At 37.7% G+C, this 19,637-nt stretch overlaps 1 protein-coding gene across 15 annotated transcripts in view; it reads left to right on the top strand.

Moving 5' to 3' along the window:
* Positions 1-19,637, top strand: part of LOC127450331 (gastrula zinc finger protein XlCGF57.1-like) — a 296,850-nt gene that overhangs the window by 22,942 nt on the left and 254,271 nt on the right. For 3 of the 15 annotated variants that reach the window (XM_051714348.1, XM_051714359.1, XM_051714363.1), the window contains exon 1: positions 13,443-13,561. The exons of 3 other annotated variants lie outside the window; for them this stretch is intronic. In XM_051714348.1, coding sequence (XP_051570308.1) covers positions 13,480-13,561 — 82 coding nt within the window. In that variant the 5' untranslated portion in view covers positions 13,443-13,479. Of the gene's footprint in view, positions 1-6,424; positions 6,661-7,112; positions 8,266-13,430; positions 13,562-16,630; positions 18,369-19,637 lie in introns of those variants that run through there. 9 more of the 15 variants (XM_051714358.1, XM_051714361.1, XR_007898951.1 and 6 more) reach the window with 8 other exon arrangements.

The following is a 19,637-nucleotide window of genomic DNA, read 5'->3' on the forward strand; positions in this document are numbered from 1 at the left end:
ACAGTTTTTAAATGATAATGTTATTTATTGAAGCAAAAAAGTTCTCCAATACCAACTGTGCCTGTGTGAAAAAATATTTAGGTTACTAAATCCCCAAATCTATGAAACTGCATTCATAATGGGGTTCAGCTGGACTAGACACAGCCAGGCCTGATTATTGTCAGCCCTGTTCAATCAAATCAACACCTAAATAGAACTTTTTCAGCAGCATGAAGTTGTTAAAAGGTCTTACCCAATTGCACACTGTGCCAAGGTTGAAAGTAATTCCAGAAATTATGAGGAAAAAGGTGATTAAAATACATCAGTCTGGGAAGAGTTACAAAGCTATTTCAAAGGCTCTGGGACTCCAAAGAACCACAGTGGGAGCCATTATTAATGGAGAAAACTTGGCACAGAGTGGACCTTTCCAGAAGTGGCCGACCTTCCAAAATTCTTCCAAGAGCACAGCGACGACTCATCCAGGAAGTCACAAAAAAGCCAAGGACAACATCCAAGGAACTGCAGGCCTCTCTCGCATCAATAAAGGTCACTGTTCATGAAATATATTACAGGTGGTGTGACATCACTAGGTCACATGACCAGGAAGTTATATAGATTTGAAAATTTCAAAAATGCATAAAAAATACACAAAATCATATTTCCAAAATCCAAGTCATGTAAGATGTGTTATAGGTGTTTGTAAATGCATAAGAGGTGGTGTGACATCATCAGGTCACATGACCAGGATGTTAAATATAAATTCCAGAAAAATACACAATCAAAGCTGTGTAAGATATGTAGCAGGTGTGTATAAATACATTACAGGTGATGTGAGATCTTTAGGTAAAAAAGCCAGAAAGTTAAATAGATTTATTTAAAGCATTCAGTTTACATTAAATAGTTATAACAGGGATATAAATCATAATAAAAATTAAAAATGATCTAAATTAAACTTCATTTGTTTACCAACATAAACATAACACATGTAAAAAGAACCACTTTTTAATGTAGTCATGGAATAATGTATCTCTTAACTGATATGTGTGCGTTTGGCACTTTTGAGACACTCCCTAACTTGGACTGCCCTTGTTGGGATCGCTGTTTTGCGTTTTTCACTTTTTATGCTTAAAACAATTACATTTATCAAATGACATTATAATTACTTTTGCTATTATGATTTACAGTGTTATCTTAACGAGATGGCGTGAAACGTCACTATTTTGCAATTACAATCCAATTAATGTTAAAGGAAATATTGAATGTCTAACAAATGTCCAACATAAAAGCAACTTTACCGCAGTCTTACCAGTTGAGATCATGGTCATTAGACAGCTCATAAGACAAATTCCGTAAAAAGACTTGCATGAATAGATCCATAAGAATAAATTAATGAAATTCCTTGTAGAGAGCAGGAGGAGGAATGCAAAGTTCAGAGCTCTTAAACGCAATAGCGGTGGGCCGTTGATCATGGTAATTCGACCACTTTAAAGGCAAGTTCTGTAAAAACAGCAAAATGCGGAGCTTTGTAAATAGATTTAAGAGATTAAAAATCATGTGGTCATGTGACCTGCCACCATCTGGCTGCCTCCTGCCAGTATGGACTGGCAGGTCTTGTGAGCTGCCACTGTCGACTACACATCTGCCAGTGGTTGGTGGCAGGTCACGTGATCCGCCAGTGGCGGCTCCAGCAGCCAGCTAAAGATTGAACCCCTACTCCTCAATTGCAAAATCATTCAGTGCTCTGAAACGTTCGCTTCCTAAAAAAAAAACCCACAATTCACCGTAAACACTAGGGAGCACCGCTGCTCACTCCCTGCATCCGAAACCAGGAAAATGCTGCCTTCAGAGGCTGTATACAGATGCAGGATGAAAATAAGGTGCTTTTCTAACTGTTTGGAGACCAGTTTCCTTAAGAGTTCCATTCATTCAAAACAGCTGTCAGTTAAGCCATTAACTGAGGGTACGTTTACACGACAACGATGTACTAAAAACTGAAAGGTTTTTCCTTTGCGTTTTTAAAAAGTTTCACGTACAGATGACAACGTTGTCAAAACGATCCCCGTTCACACGGATCCGTGAAAACGACTAAAAAGGCTGTATTATGCATGACAGGCCAGTTGGCGATGTCACTTTGTAAAGAAACACTACGCGCCTGCGCACATAAGCATTCTTCCACAGAGCGGTGAATACAAACAATGAAGATGGTGAAAGCATCAAGTAATTTTGTCTGGACAGACAATGAGGTTGCTTTATTACTACAATTACTTTGCTGGAGAAGCGTCAATAAACTCAAAATCTTGAGCAGCACAAACACAGTCCTGTAGTCCGCCATTGTAGTATTGAATGTCTCGCGTGCATGCCTATAGACTGGACTCTCAAGATTATTCAATAAACTGCTCATTTTTACCATCACTTCATCTCCTGCCTTCTTCTGTATTCCCCTGCGGACTCTTGGGCTGGTAGGAGAGTAAGTTAACATAACAAGCTGTTGATGTTGACTGGTTTTGGAAATCGGACAGAACTCTGATATATGGATATCTTCTGACGGAGAGAGAGGTCTTGTGTACACTGGATCTAACATGCATTTTCACTGCCTCATGTTTTCATATTCTAAGCATATCACTGAATACTGTACATGGCATCACATCTCTGTCTATAGGATATATACATAAGCGGTGGGTGAATGAATTGCAGGGTAAAGGTACATCAGATAAAATTAAGTAAGTAAATAAATAACATTTAAAATACAAATACATTTTTCGCATCTGAATCCATACATTAATTTATTATTAATAATTACCTACAATTAATAATTGCAGGTTCTGCCTACTGTACAGTGTTCACACTCCATACTAAACACTCCAGTTGATTATTGTTATTTGCACAGACACCAGTATTCATATTGATAATTATACATCTCAAACTGATGCCCATCAATCCATCATTCTTTATATAACACGTAATACAAGTGCGCATGACGTCATCGTTTTCACAAATGCGCGTTTTTGTACGTTTACACGGAGATGATAACGGCATCGTATTCAAAAACTTGCACTTTGAAACCCGTTTTCAAAAGTTTGCGTTTTTAGGTCCCAAAACGCCATTGTGTAAACGAACAGCCAAAACGCATAAAAAGTTTTCAGTTTTTAGTTGAAAATGTTGTCGTGTAAACGGCCCCTGATTGGGCAGCAAGTCAGCCATGTTCCCTTACCGGAAGCATCGCCACGTCTTCTGAAGTCTCTCAAGTCGTTAGATGACAAGCACAAGTGTAAATAAATGATGTCAAGGCCTTATTTTCTCTTAAAAAGAGATGTTGTTTCTAATGTCTTTCATTCATAATTACCATGAAAGTGAAACAATATTTTACATATTTGAGTTGTTAAAAGAAGATTTTGAAATACACTCCTGTATATTTAAATTTCTTTATGCCATTTATCTGTTATAATAACACTGTACGTTTGAATATCTTCAACGACAATGAACTATAGTGTCATTTCTACAGCGATGGTGCTGATTAATAACAGCTGACCTTTTTCACAGACTGTGATGACGTGTTCCGCCTTATTTATCAGCGTAAATCTTTCAATTTTCTTTTTTATATTATACATTTTTTTTAAATATTGAGTGTAAATTTACAACATTATGCTTTGTGTTATATTACCCTGGAATTAGTTTTAAAAATGAATTACCAGAGCTGTGAGGGGGTTTCTATTACCGCTGCTGAGAGAGTGACAGTAAATGGCATCTTCTCCCATTTTACTGTCTTAATCCACCGCTCTCTATTTTTTCCTCCGACCAGTAGGTGTCGATATGCGAATCGTCAAAAAACTAAAGAAAAAGAATTAGGTCCTCTTGTGAATGTGCATAAGAGGGCTGGTGAAACTATAGATTTATAGTAAAAAAAGGACTTAAATATTGATCTGTTTCTCACCCACACCTATCATATCACTTCAGACAGGGCCGTAACCACCATAGACATTGAAGGGGACATGTCGTCTACCCCCCCCCCCCAATATTCATAATAGTGGTCTACTGATATGGGTTTTTCCATGGTTGATTATTACATTATTACATTTGGTACCCCCCAATCCTAAATATGTGGTTACATCCTTGGCTTCAGAAGATATGGGTTCAACCACTGGAGTCATATGGATTGATTTTATGTTTCCTATATGTTATTTATTTTTTTGGCTATGTGCACCATGTATTAAGCGGTACAAGTTCAATTTTTAAAAGCGTCTGTTCTGCCCTATGCTGATGCTGGCTGAAAGAGCCACATCTCGTCCGGTGTAAACAGACAATGGAAGATGTGAGATGTCGCACCTGTGAAGATCAGAGTCTCTGCTTTGGCCTCTGTAGAAGCATCCCAACATCAGGAAAATATTGACTGAAGTTTAACAAAGTTCCTGATCGCATTAACACAGGATGATATGAGTGTGCATCATGTTTCAACGTGGATGTGTGTTCAGCATATATCAGTGTGGATTGTTGCCTACATGAATGTGTGTTCGGCTCATTTCAGCATTTATTTATATGTGTTTTTGGCTCATATTAGTGTGGATTGTTTGTGAATCAAACACAACATGATTCAACCTTTGCAAAGGAATGAGCATTATTGAAAGAAAGGGCAGTTAAAACACTATTGGACCCAACTTAAAAACCCCAAGTAACCAGTTTCATTCATGAATGTTTCATATGTCATGATTGCTTGATATTTAGAGTTTATGGTGCTGCTGTGCTTGAATGAACATTCGGATGCAATGTGCTTGGTGTGTGGTATGTGTAAACCCTGAAATATTTTTTTTTGTTTTTTGTTGTGGAGCTGGTTCATTCTCTTCTGATTGAATTTAAAATATATGGTTGTATCTGCATACTATGAGACAGCCTAAATAGATAGAAGAACTGTGGTGAATTCTCCAAGAAGCTTAGAACATCCTATCTGCCAACAACCAAGAAAAACTGTGTCCAGGTGTACCCAGGAGAATTGGTGCTGTTTTAAAGGCAAAGGTGGTCACACTGAATATTGATTGAGCTTTTTTATGTTTACTGGACTTTGTATGACATTAAGTGATAAATGATAGTGAAATACTATATATATATATATATATATATGAAATAGTGAAATGTATGAAACAGTGACATTTCTGTATAACATTCAGAAACAAGTGGCCGTTGGGATTGGGAGTATAGATTCCAATAACAGGAAAGAAGACATAATAATTACTCACCTTTGAATATGTCATTCTGGATTAAATACACACTATTCATTATAGAAAAACATGAAACAGGACTGTGTAATTTTTGTGTCAAGTAGAAACAGTTGAGCATGTACTGCTGATACAATGTAATGAAAATGCCAAAGAAAAATCAGAGCTTGTTACAAAATTAAGATAAATGGGTGAAAACACATTTAATTAACAAAGTCTGCTTAACAATTCTGCAGGAGTAGGAAAAATATACAGTACTGTTTAAAAATATCATAAAGTAACTCGTGTCATCCTGGATTTATAGTGAAAGCTAGTGGTGTCAATGCAGCATCATAAAAAAAAAAAAAAAAATGTTTTTGTTACAAATTAGTTACAGATGCCTTTGTCGAAATTCACTATTCCCAGCTAAAAATTTTGGTTCCTAGACCATTTTGGGAATGTTAGTTTTTGATTCCCTGAATGTTCCCAGAATGGACATCCTAATTTTCCCTGTTGGTTAGCCAGGAAAGTCTTTTTTTTAACTTTTTTTTTAACTACGGAATTAGACTATGGAATTACGTTCCCTTTAGGTTTGGGAAACTAACGTTATACAATCAAAAAAGCAATCAGTCTATATAAATAAATAACCTTATTTACGCTAGCAATATCTTTTATTTATTTTTTCAGTGGGAATGACCCCTGCCCCATGCAGAATAAAAGCTTTTATTATCAGAATCAGAATGAGCTTTATTGCCAAGTGTTCTCACGTACACAAGGATTTTTTTTTTTTTTTTTTTGGGTGATAGGAGAAACAAGTACATACAGAACGTTACAGTGAGACAGAATATAAGAGGAGTATAAATAGACATACAAATAATAAGACATATAACAGAGAATGGCGTATGTACATGTGCAAGTGGTAATGTATGTGCAAGGTAGGGGAATGTACAGTTATTGAGTTAAATATGTGAATTTACATATGTACATGAGATATTTATTTACATTATTGCACTGTGGGGGAAAGTTATAATTGTTATAATTGTTTTAATTGGTCTCCAAAAAAATTAAATAAAATAGTGTCTCAGTTCCTTCCTGAGCCTAAGTCTTACATTTTTTTTCTCTCTTCCTAATATTTTTTTCTCTCTTCAAAAAAAAAAAAAAAAAAAAATTATAATAATAATTTGTGTTTTTTGTGTTTTTATTGATGCTCCACACTTTAGTCCAGTTGGTGGCGGTAATGCACCAAAAGCTGGATTGCCGATCGACAATAAACAGCACAAGAAGAAGAAGATTCTCTTTCATCTGTTTTATTTCTTCAGTAATTTCACAAGTTTTATTTCCAGTGTTTATTTTCGGCGGGAGAATTGTAAAACTCCAGGAAACAAGTGAAATCTGTGTGACACTGTTGTAAAGATGTTTATTAAAGAGGAGAGTGAAGATATGGCTTATCCAGAAGCATGCAGAATTAAAACCGAACACACTGACGAACAAACAGGTTGGTGTTCATTCTTCATTCATAAATTATGATTTTTTCTTTTATTCAAAATGGTTTGTGTTAGTGTTTGGTTTATAGTCATTATAGTAAGTTTAATATAAAAACAACAGAAGAAATGTCATTTAGATAGCTGAGCAAACATGTTTACATCTCTTTTACATCTTTTGACTGAAAGTTTTTGCATGTTTTAATAAAAATGTTATTTAATGAAACTAATTGTAAACATATTTCCAGTACATTTTGTAAATCGTTCCAAAGAAGCTTTACAGAACATTATGCTATGACAGAAAATGAGTCTGTATGTCTTTAATAGAATATTAAGATATATAGCATATGTGTGTGTGTGTGTGTGTGTGTGTGTATGTATGTATGTATGTATGTAAGTATGTGTGTGTTTTAATTTTTTTATCCCCTTTTCTCCCAATTTGGAATGCCCAATTCCCACTACTTAGTAGGTCCTCATGGTGGCGCGGTTACTCAACTCAATCTGGGTGGCGGAGGACAAGTCTCAGTTGCCTCCACTTCTGAGAATGTTAATCCATGCATCTTATCACGTGAAACAAGACGAGAGAACGCGTAACGCGACGCGCACCCGTGTTCGTGAGGGATAGACAATAGACTGTTGACGCGAGTGCATGCTGCCAAGATGATACAAGCGTGATGCACCCACGTCAATAACAGACAGACAACTCCTGACAATATCCTGACTCAGACCGAAACTGAACCAGACAGGAAGTCAGGATCCAGACACCATGCTCCTGACATGAAACAAGACAGAAGAAGAGTGCACGGCAGGGAATACAACTGAAATCACGTGCTCACACAAAGACAGACAACGAAACACAAGACAGACGTGGAATGATAATGCCAAGGTCCTGTCAGACAAAAGCCCAGACTGACAGAGTGACAGGACCGTGACAATGTAATTGCACTGTAAATATAAGGGCAAGTACATAAAGGCGTTTAAAGTCTGGACCTCCAAGACTTGTGGACAAAGTTTACCTCCTGTCTAATATGTGTTCTGTTCCAGTGATGTTTGATATTAGGAAATAAACTGGCCTTGTTAGTTTCAGATATTACTAAAGATTACTAAAATTATTAGGAGCCTGATGAAAGGAAAACAGTACCTGTTCTGGAGTAGGAAACAAATATTTTCAGTAACACGGTAATATTTATCTGTCATTGTATTGACATATTAAGTACTTTTAAAAAAAAAATTGTCTCGAATCAAAATTTGTAACAGAATTTGTGCCTTTTTCAGCAAATATTTATTTGCGATTAATTCAATAAAATGTTAACAATTTAATAATTCTATTAAAACTTTTAATCCATTGACAGCCCTAATTATTAACACTATCTTTGAGTCTTATTTAGAACAGTCAGAATTCGAGATCTAATGATCTGCAGATAAATTAACTGATAAAAGTGAAGTTAACCATTATTTTTATTCTTCCGATCTAAATTCACTGCAAAAATCAATGACAACATTAACTGTTCAATGCAAGCAATTGATCATGGTATAAGCGGGATAATTATCAGTGTATTTTTACTTGCTTATTTTATTTTTGACACTCATGAAATTAATTTTGACAGTTTGATATGTTCATTTTAGTGTTGGAAGTGAAAAAGGAAAATCAAGAACTGAATGAAGTGCAGGAGGAACATCCGTATCAGAATCCTCATCATTTCAAAACTGGAGAAACATATTTTAGTGGCTCACACACTGAGAAGAAATCCTCACAAAACAGAACTAAAAGAACCTACACCTGCTCTCAATGTGGAAAGATGTTTACATGTGAAGGAAATCTTAACGTCCACATAAATATTCACACTAGAGCAAAAACTTTCACATGCCATCAGTGTGGAAAGACTTTCTCACAGAAAGCAACTCTTAACATGCACATTAGAGTTCACACTGGAGAGAAGCCTTTTAAATGCGAATACTGTGGGAAGAGTTTTACACAGCAAGGAAGTCTTCAGAGACACATACGAATTCACACTGGGCAGAGGCCATTCACATGCCCACAATGTGGAAGGAGTTTCATTGTGGCAGGAGCCCTTAAAGCCCACATAAGACTTCACACCGGAGAAAAGCCTTTCAAGTGTCTTCAGTGTGGAAAGAGTTTCAGACAGGGCAAACAGTTAAAAATCCATGTGTGTCCTCCTTCAAGGCCATTGAACTGTGATCAATGTGGTATAAATTTTCCTTCGGCAGGTTACCTTAAAAGACACCTGAAAAGTCATGCAAATGAGAGCACCAGACAAGTGCAGCAGAAAGTCCAGATTGGTGTGAGAGCCCATGTGTGCTCTGAGTGTGGGAAGGCCTTTGCTAAAAGCGGTGACTTGGGACGGCACCAAAGAGTCCATACTGGAGAAAAGCCGTACAAGTGCTCACTTTGTGGAAAGTGTTTCTCTAATTCAGGAACCCTGAAGGCACACGAGAGAGTGCACACTGGCGAGAAGCCATACCAATGCATTTCGTGTGGGAAAAGTTTCAAAAGATCAAGTTCTCTACAGTTGCATAGAAAGAAGCATTGTCCTCTAGTGAACAATGGACAAGATGGCATTTCAGTGGCCCCAGTTGATCCCTCTCAAACTGCAGTGGAGAGTTACCACATTTTGATTCCTTAAGACCTCCAGATGCAGCATGTTAGTGGCAGCAGCGGCTGAAACAAAGAGGTCCACAAAGAAAGACAAATCTGTCTGTATACAGGGATGCAAACTCCTCACCTTTAGGTGAAATTTGCCATTTTGAAACGGAAATTGGTTCCTTTTGTGATTTGCGCAGATCCGAAGAGTTTTTGTTTTGGCGTGGGGGGGTTGGACTCCCGCATGATTACAGCTGTGGCCAATCGTGTGCTTGGCTACAGCAGCGTGTGAACAGTGAATCTGCGTCTGACAGGAATGAAGCATGAAGGTGTCTGAAAAAGCGACACTCATGAATATTTATGACTGACTCATGACTGACCTGGTACTTGTACCGACAGACTGAATGAGAGGGGCATGTTGTTTGTTCACTTCGGCATCAGCATTTGAGTTTACCATGTTCATCAAGGAGAGAAAAGGGTAGAAGAGCTATTATGCATAAAAGTGACTTTTTATATACATAAGGAGCTTTCATATGACTCGTGTCAGCGCTCACTAATACATTGAAGTCTATGAAGTGACGCCTCAGTGCAATACCGGCTCCAAATTTACACCAAAGTGTTTTTCACACACGTTTTTGCCTCACAAATGATGTCTTTGAGTGTACAAAGCCACAATAAAAATTTTAAAACTGTCCAAATTTATGAAGAGGTATTGAATGTCTCATAATTTATTTCTTATTAAATAATAGTTTATCGTTTCCGATTATCCACTCCAGTTATTGAATTCCAGTTATTACATTCACCAAGAAAACACTAAGACCTAAACATAAACCAGTCCTATTTTTATTTTTTCTCTTCCAAATACATGTTTTCAATGATTATTGTGCACATTTCCCACTTTCTTGCATGGCACTCCTAAAATTGCCCCTTCATTTTGCTTTCTGTAATGCTTGTCATGTGGAGGGCAAAGTGTCTCATAATGCAGGCGTTGAATGGATCATTGAAGCCTCTATGCAACTCATGTGGAAGCCGCTTTACAATGATGAATGTTGAAACTTGTAGTTGAAAATTATTATTATTAGGCTGTTATTGTTGTCTTTTCTGATAAAAGTCATGCTCAGCTGTTTAAATACTGTACAAAAATGATAGATCTGCTTTGTTGCTATAATGCTTAAACATTCTACAGAAGTCAGTAGATTTGCAGATATGCTAATTTTAATAAAGGAGAAGGAAAGGACATTATTGAAACTTATTATTATTATTAGACTATTATTGTTGTCTTTTTGGATGAAAAATCATCAGTAGTTCACAAACTGAAGGAAAATTATAGATCTGTTTACACTTTAAAGTCTCTTGGTATATTTCAGTCGTGGAAGTCCCAAAATGTCCTTTTCTGTCTCTTCTGCCCTAGCTTCTGTACTACTCCAGCCACTTTGAGAACTTGTGTGATACTGCAAATATTGTTGACTTTTGTATGCCAAATTTCTTGGTATGTTCCTCATTTGTTTGTCGCTTTGTATAAAAGCTTCTGCCAAATGATTAAATATAAAAATGTAAATGTAAAATGATTCAGGGATGCTCATTTGTTGCCACCTTGTGACATCTCCAGAAGGGGTCACTGAACTAATCAGTTAATAAAACTGAACACATTTGTGAAACAGAAGCAAGCCACACCAAAAAACTAATTCTGCACAATTGTGCAGGTAATTTGCTATACTTCATTAAAATCATTAAAATCGCTGGAATTGGTGCTTTTAGCTTATTCTTTACAAAAAAAATATCCCAGAAAAAACATTTTTGTGGACCAGTGATTGTCTAAACTTTTTCGCCCCTCATGAGTTTGCATCCCTGTATACAAATGCTTGGAATCCTTAAAATGGACATCAACTGCAACACGTCCATGTTCACTCGCAGAACTGTTCGTGAAGTGCAGTTGTTTAACACAATTCACAGCATTTGTCCTATTAACTCATAAAAGAATGCATTATTGATAGTTCAACCATTCAGTATCATGTTATACACTCTATACATTCGGCACAGTGCCAAGAGTATTTTTGAAGTGGTTTGGAAAGTGCATAGGTAAAACCTTTAAGAGACTGTCCTGTGAACTTTTGAAAGTGCAAATGAGTTCCAGGGGCAAGGATCCTCTCAGTGCTCCAGGAGGTCTGCATTCTTAGCGCTTCGTGTTCAAGGCTGTTGAAACGGAATCCAGCTTACTTCCTATTGCAACGCACACAGCAAAACCAGTGAAAGACATTGCAATCACAGAGCTCATCACTCGATCATACAGAACGTAAATATCACTGTTCAAACCTCTTTCCGGAGGCATTGGCATTAGTGTATACTATCGTTTTATGATTTTCTAATGTTCTTTAGATTGCACAACCTGGGTTTTAAATAATCTTCAATAATCAGTTATTTAATTAGAGCTAAGCTCTTCGACTTACTAGTTTACAGAGAAATAACAGTCTATATTGACATAAGATCTTGTCATGGCTACATTCAACTGAACCACTTGCATCTTTCCTTGTCCATTTGTAGTGTTCTTTAGCATATTGGTACCATTTAATTGATAGTTAGTTAGTTGTTATTCTTTATCGTTTTGTCATTTTATGACAACTGCGTCTTCCTTGTGTTAAAAATACAGGAGGTGGCTTTAAAGGTTAGGCAGAACTTCACACAGTGCTTCAGAAAATTCAGATTACCAACTCCCTCCAATGTACGTATTTCTAATGAATTAAATGGTCCATTTGGATCATTGTTATACTGTTAAGGTGAAATTCCCCAAGGTAAACATATGGAGGGGCCATCTGACTTTCAAACACACACACATCTTAAGTGACGGGTGATCAAAATTCTCCACATACTTTGGTGTCTTGTGTGAGGTCTCCTACATAACTGGGTCATGTGTGACAATCACTATAGTCCAGTGTTTTTGGCTACATTGCATTATCTGCAGTGATGAACCAGCTTTCATTCTATGTAAACAGCAAAGAAACTAGGACATTTGTTTGACAAAAATTTAGGGGATGTTAAAGTATGAGCCAAAGTCCAAGTGTTTTCTTGTACAGCTCCTATCTACTTGAATGAAATCCTGAAATCTATGAAATTTAAAATGATAAATGACGTATACATTTAGTCATTTAGCAGATGGAGGAGTCAAAAGCCATTTTTCAAACAAACCTCAACAATAGCTGTTTCCATAAAACCGATCCATGAAAAGTCGTACGAATTCGTACGTGTTGGCAAATCTGACGAGTTTGTATGTATTCGTACAAATTGCAGTCGTGCAAAACCGCAGATGTGTAATGCGAAAGTTCTGTGTCAACGTTGGGTGCTTCTCATTTCTGAAATTGTGCATCCTCGTTTCCTTGCTCCAACCTCTTAGGAAACGAGGACGGAGTAATCAAAGCCAGACAAATTTGTAAAACGAAATGTCCCGCTAGCTTAAGCTTCACTTAAGAGCGCCGTCTCTGTGCAGCTGCGTTATATCGGAGTGCTTGACGTTATGTTGTTGATACTTGATTAATTGATATTTTCACAGTAAAACCTAATAATTAAGATGCACTGTTAAAGTATGTGACAATTATGGTTTATTTAAACTGCGATGAAGATGTTAAAATGCTGCTTCCAGACATCAGAATCACATGCTTTGGTGCTGTTCTTGTCAAAAGAAAATTCCCTCATATGTGGAAAACTAAATCGAATGTACTGTACATGGGGTTGGGGAGGAATACCCTTTGCCCCTGATGTTGTGGCTTAAGCCCCTGATGGGTCATTCTTCAGTTGGAGTGGCAAACGAGAGATAGAATTTGTAAAAATGCTTCAGATTATGTAACACTTTACAATAAGGTTCCATTTGTTAAGATTAGTTAACAACATTAGTTAACATGAACTAACAATGCTTTAAAAAAAAATAAATAAAAAATTTAACAATACTTGTACAGCATTTATTAATCTTAAGATTCTGTAGCACAGACAGAAAAAGTAATTTGGATACCTAAATATTGTGGCAATCTCAATGTATAGCCTAATGTATACTGTAACTGACAGTGCATCCGTATGTCCCGAATGATTTGTGTTCTTGTTTGAAACAGACATAAAACGTCTCTGGTCCACGTGCTTTCAGTAGGTGGCGATAATGCGCTGTATTAGTTTGCGATTCACCATTAGACAAGAAGAAGAAGAAGAAGAAGAAGTGAAATGAAATCTGTGTGACACTGTTGTAAAGATGTTTATTAAAGAGGAGAGTGAAGATATGGCTTATCCAGAAGCATGCAGAATTAAAACCGAACACACTGACGAACAAACAGGTTGGTGTTCATTCTTCATTCTTTACATTCAGACAGTTGAACAGATTTGATGACTGTACTTGTAAAACAAACCATAAAGGAGGTGAGAAATAACTGTATGCATACAATATGCAAGCATACAAAAAGACTTTGAAAATGCATCTAAGTGATAACAATGAATTGAACAATCTCTAATATATACTGCAATTAAAACCCACAAAAGGCTTTGATTAACTAAATTAGGCTTGTTTGAATTGCAAGAACTCCCAAGCAAGTGATTACCTTAACATTACTGTAGTAAAACCATGGTTTCCATATGAATATGGGGTTAATTGCATCCAAACAAGGTTTCCACCAACAACAAAGATTACTGCAATCATGGATAAGTTAAATATTATTTGTCCCTGTAGTTTAACTTTCTTTTTTAACTGTAGTTTAACTTTATTAAACTACGACACCCCTTAAGCCTTTAGTAGGTTTTTTTTACCACGGCACCCAACCACTAAAAAATGTATAAATAACATGCTATTTGAAAAAAACCCTTTAATTAAAAAGTTTAATATTAATGTAAGTATTAACTAAAATAGTAGCCTTCAAGTGTTTCTCAAGTAAACATTGATTCAGGTTTCAAAGTAATTATTCAAGAACCAGTAATAAATATAGTCATAAACACTTCGTTTTAACAGCAGCAGTTAAACATTAAAGAATTGCAATTTGAAAAACAATAAAAAAGTAATCTAATGCAAGGAAAATTACTTAAATTATTAACTATCTTTACTGTGTGATTATTAGATATACATTAAGATTCAGTACAGTCAGAGTTTGATGCAAAGCAGACCTGAAATTTATTGGGCTTATAGCTTCTAAAGTTTTCTAGCAAAGGACAGTGAGTGCATTTCTCTTTTTCTTGTCAATATTGTTGATTGATTAATATTAATGATAGGCTTTAGTAACAGAAAGCAGTAGTTCTTTTAGGCTGCATACAGTGCTGTGAAAAAGTATTTTCCCCCTTCCTGATTTCTTCTATTTTTGTGCATTTTTAATACTAAATTGTTTGATATTCAAACGAGATATTACCTAAAATAAAGGCAACCAGAGTAAACACAAAACAGAGTTTTCAAATATATATATTTTTTATTGAAGCAAAAAAGTTATCCAACACCTATATCACCCATGTGAAAAACTTACTGCCCCCTTAAACTTAATATCTGGTTGTGCCACCTTTAGCTGCAACAACTGCAATCAAACACTTCCGATAACTGGAGATCAGTCTTTTACAACACTGTGGTGGAATTTTGGCCCACTCTTCTTTGAGAACTGCTTTAGTTCAGCCACACTGGAGGGTTTTCGAGCATGAACTGCCCGTTTATGGTCCTGCCACAGCATCTCAATCGGGTTCAAGTCAGGACTTTGACTAGGCCACTCCAAAACTTAAATTTTGCTTCTTTTGAGCCATTCAGAGGTGGACTTACTCCTATGCTTTGGATCATTGTTATGCTGCATAATCCAGTTGCGCTTGAGCTTCAACTCATGGACTGATGACCGGACGTTCTCCTTTAGGATTTTCTGGTAGAGAGCAGAATTCATGTTTCCCTCAATTATTTCAAGTCACCCTGGTCCTGAAGTAGCAAAGTATCCCCACACCATCACATTACCACCACCATGCTTGACCGCAGGTATGATGTTATTTTTGTGGAATTGTGTGTTTGATTTACTCCAGATGTAACAGACAGGGGTCTCCAAACAGTTCCACTTTTGACTCATCAGTCCACAGAACATTCTCCCAAAAGGTTTGAGGATCATCAAGGTGTGTTTTGGCAAAATTCAGACAAGCCTTAATGTTCTTCTGGGTTAGTAGTGGTTTTCGCCTCGCCACTCTTCCATGGATGGCATTTTTGGCCAGTGTCTTTCTGATAGTGGAGTCATGAACAGTGACCTTTACTGATGTGACAGAGGCCTGCAGTTCCTCGGACGTTGTCCTTGGCTTTTTCGTGACTCCCTGGATGAGTCGTCGCTGTGCTCTTGGAGGAATTTTGGAAGGTCGGCCACTTCTGGAAAGGTTCACTACTGTGCCAAGTTTTCTCCATTTGGAATTAATGGCTCTCACTGTGGTTCTTTGGAGTCCCAGATCCTTTGAAATAGCTTTGTAACCCTTCCTAGACTGATGTATTTCAGTCACCTTGTTCCTCATAATTTCTGGAATTTTTTTCAACTTGGCATAGTGTGCTACTGGGCGAGACCTTTAAGCCAACTTCACGCTGCTGAAAAAGTTCTATTTAGGTGTTGATTTGATTAAAAATGGATGGCTGTAATCAGGCTTGGGTGTGTCTAGTCCAGCTGAACCCCACTATGAATGCATTTTCATAGATTTGGGGATTTAGTAACTAAGGGGGCAAATACTTTTTCACACAGGCCCAGTTGATATAACTTTTTGCTTCAATAAATAACATTATCATTATAAAACTGTATTTTGTGTTTACTCAGATTGCCTTTGTTTTATGTTAGATTTTGTTTTAATTTTTGAAACAATTTAGTGTGAGATATAAACAAAAACAGAAGAAATCAGCATGGGGGCAAATACTTTTTCACAGCACTGTGTACACAAGGCAATGATCCGATATTTTCAGATAAAAGATTTAGGGATGCTCTGATCAGGATTTTACAGTGATGTGATACATATTTTCTTGTTATGTTATCGGCCAAGACTCATCCCGATCATTTAACTTTTAGATGTAAGCTTTCTGCTCACTGTTGTTAACTGAATTTCCCTGTTGGTAATATTGTATTTGTTGTCTAGTTTTTGGCAACAAAAATACTGTTGGTTTATTATCAAATAAATTATTATTTTATTTTTTATGAAATTTTCTTTAATAGGCCTTTAATATAAGTAGGCTTACACTAAGTATTCTGGATAGATAGACATAAAGAAACGTCCCTTTTTCAGGACACTGTATTTTAAAGATAATTTTGTAAAAATCTAAATAACTTTACAGATCTTTATTATAAAGGGTTTAAACAATGTTTTCCATGCTTGTTCAATTAACCATGAACAATTAATGAACATTGCTCATCTGCGTGAACGTGCCTTAGGCATGCTGCATGGAGGCATGAGGACTGCAGATGTGGCCAGGGCAATAAATTGCAATGTCCGTACTGTGAGACGCCTAAGACAGCACTACAGGGAGACAGGAAGGTCAGCTGATCATCCTTGCAGTGGCAGACCACGTGTAATAACACCTGGACAGGATCGGTACATCCGAATATTACACCTGCGGGACAGGTACAGGATGGCAACAACAACTGCCTGAGTTACACCAGGAATGCACAGTCCCTCCATCAGTGCACAGACTGTCTGCAGTAGGCTGAGAGAGGCTGGACTGAGGGCTTGTAGGTCTGTTGTAAAGCAGGTCCTTACACCGGCAACAAAGTCGCCTACGGGCACAAACTTACCTTCGCTGGACCAGACAGGACTGGCAAAAAGTGCTCTTCACTGACGAGTTGCGGTTTTGTCTCACCAGGGGTGATGGTCGGATTGCGTTTATCGTCGAAAGAATGAGCGTTACACCGAGGCCTGTACTCTGGAGCGGGATCAATTCAGAGGTGGAGGGTCCGTCATGGTCTGGGGCGGTATGTCACAGCATCATCGGACTGAGCTTGTTGTCGTTGCAGGCAATCTCAATGCTGTGCGTTACAGGGAAGACATCCTCCTCCCTCATGTGGTACCCTTGCTGCAGGCTCATCCTGACATGACCCTCCAGCTTGACAATGCCACCAGCCATACTGCTCATTCTGTGCTTGATTCCCCCCCACCTCTTTGTTCATGGACACATTATTCCATTTCTGTTGTTCAGTCTATGTCTTAGTTGTTGAATCTTTTTATGTTCATACAAATATTTACACATGTAAAGTTTGCTGAAAATAAAAGCAGTTGAAAGTGAGAGGACGTTTCTTTTTTTTGCTGAGTTTATAAAGAATGAGGCTTAGTGTCAAATTGAAAATGAAGTCAAACTAATACCCCTTAGGTGCAATTAAAGGGACAGTTCCCCCCAAAATGGAAATTCTCTCATCATTTACTGGGCCTCATGCCATCCCAGATGTGAATGACTTTCTTTCTCATGCTGAACACAAATGAAGATTTTTGGAAGAATATCTCAGCTTTGTAGGTCCATAAAATGCAAGTGAGTGCCAAGTTTTTGAAGCTCCAAAAATCACATATAGCCATCAGAAAAGTAGTTCATACGACTCCAGTGGATTGATTAATGTCTTCTGAAGTGAAACGCTAGGTGTAAGAAATAGATACATTTTTGCCTAAAGTACACTGCCTGGCCAGAAAAAAGTAGTATGCTCTAATATTTTGTTGGACCGCCTTTAGCTTTGATTACGCCGTGCATTCATCATGGCATTGTTTCGACAACCTTGTGCAATGACACATTTATTTCCATCCAGAGTTGCATAAATTTTTGGCCGAGATCTTGTATTGATGACGGGAAAGTCGAACCACTCCGTAAAGTCTTCTCCAGCACATCCCAAAGACTTTCAATGGAGTTAAGGTCAGGACTCTGTGGTGGCCAATTCATGTGTGAAAATGATCCCTCATGCTCCCTGAACCACTCTTTCACAATTTTGAGCCCGATTAATCTTGGCATTGTCATCCTGGAATATGACCGTGCCATCAGGGAAGAAAAAATCCATTGATTGGATAACCTTGTCATTCAGTACATTCAGGTAGTCAGCTGACTTCATTTTATTGCAGCATAACGTTGCTGAGCCTAGACCTGACCAATTGAAGCAACACCAGATCATAACACTGCCTCCAGAGGCTTGTACAGTGGGCATTATGCATGATGGGTGCATCATTTCATACTCTACACTTCTTAAACTGACGCGCCCATCGCTTCGGGTAAATCTGGACTCATCACACCACATGACCTTTTTCCATTGCTCCACAGTCCAATCTTTATGCTTCCTAGCAAATTGTAGTCATTTTTTCTGATTAACCTCACTAACACATGGCTTTCTTGTTGCCACACAGCTGTTTAGTCCCAATCCCGTAAATTCTCGTCACATTGTGCATGTGGAAATGCTCTTACTTTCACTATTAAACATAGCCGAACTTCAAGCGTTTTAGTGATCTCCGATCACGATCATTCAAGATTTTTTTCCGACCACATATCTTCCACGGGGCTGACGATTCACCGCTATCCTTCCAGGTTTTAGTAATGCATTTGACAGTTCTTAACCCAATTCCAGTGATTTCAGCAATCTCCTAGTTGTTTTCTTTGCTTGATGCAGGCCAATAATTTGCCCCTTCTGAAACACAGTAACATCTTTTCCCACGACCACGGGATATGTCTTCCGACATGGTTAAGGAATGAGAAGCTACACTGCATCATTTAGGGTTAAAAGAATTGTTGCCAGCTGAAACCTATTATCACTGCTGTAATGATCCAATCATTGGCTCTTAAGTATCTGCTTATTTAAATCCAAACAGCAACTTTTGTTTTTGGGCCAGGCAGTGTATAATTCAGTCAGATGCGGATGCTGCAGAACGCGTGATGTTAATCTTGTCATTAGCAGAGTGCTCAAGCACTGAATGTGCACAGCATAATTTTTCTAACCTCACGTCTTTGAACACGCAGAATGTGCATGCACCTGGAATTATTTGCACAAATTAGTGGATCCACAAGATGGCAATACTCACATTTTAACAGTTGTTGTCACAAAAGAATGCTAGAAGGTGATGTAATCGCTGGTAAATAATATGAGACGAAGGTAAAAACAACAACAGTCATAGCGCGCATGTGCCAACTGCCTGTGTATGCACGCACCTTCAAATGGAGTATATTTTGACAGGCTTGCGTTCGACTGTACACAGACGTTAAGCGTTCGCATCAAAATCGAAGTATACTTTGGGCTTAAGTGTGGAAGTGCAGTGTTGTTTACAACAGAGGAGCACAGATAATCATACATAGATGCCTCATTCAGCTGATTTGGATACATCAACTGCGGCGCCATATTGGAACAGTCAACAAGGAGAGCTGTTTGAATGCAAGTGAATCGAGGAGATGCCTCAGACCGAGCTCCTTGCTCAGACCGC

Source organism: Myxocyprinus asiaticus, chromosome 13 (assembly GCF_019703515.2).
Source record: "Myxocyprinus asiaticus isolate MX2 ecotype Aquarium Trade chromosome 13, UBuf_Myxa_2, whole genome shotgun sequence".
Classification (NCBI taxonomy): Eukaryota; Metazoa; Chordata; class Actinopteri; order Cypriniformes; family Catostomidae; genus Myxocyprinus; species Myxocyprinus asiaticus.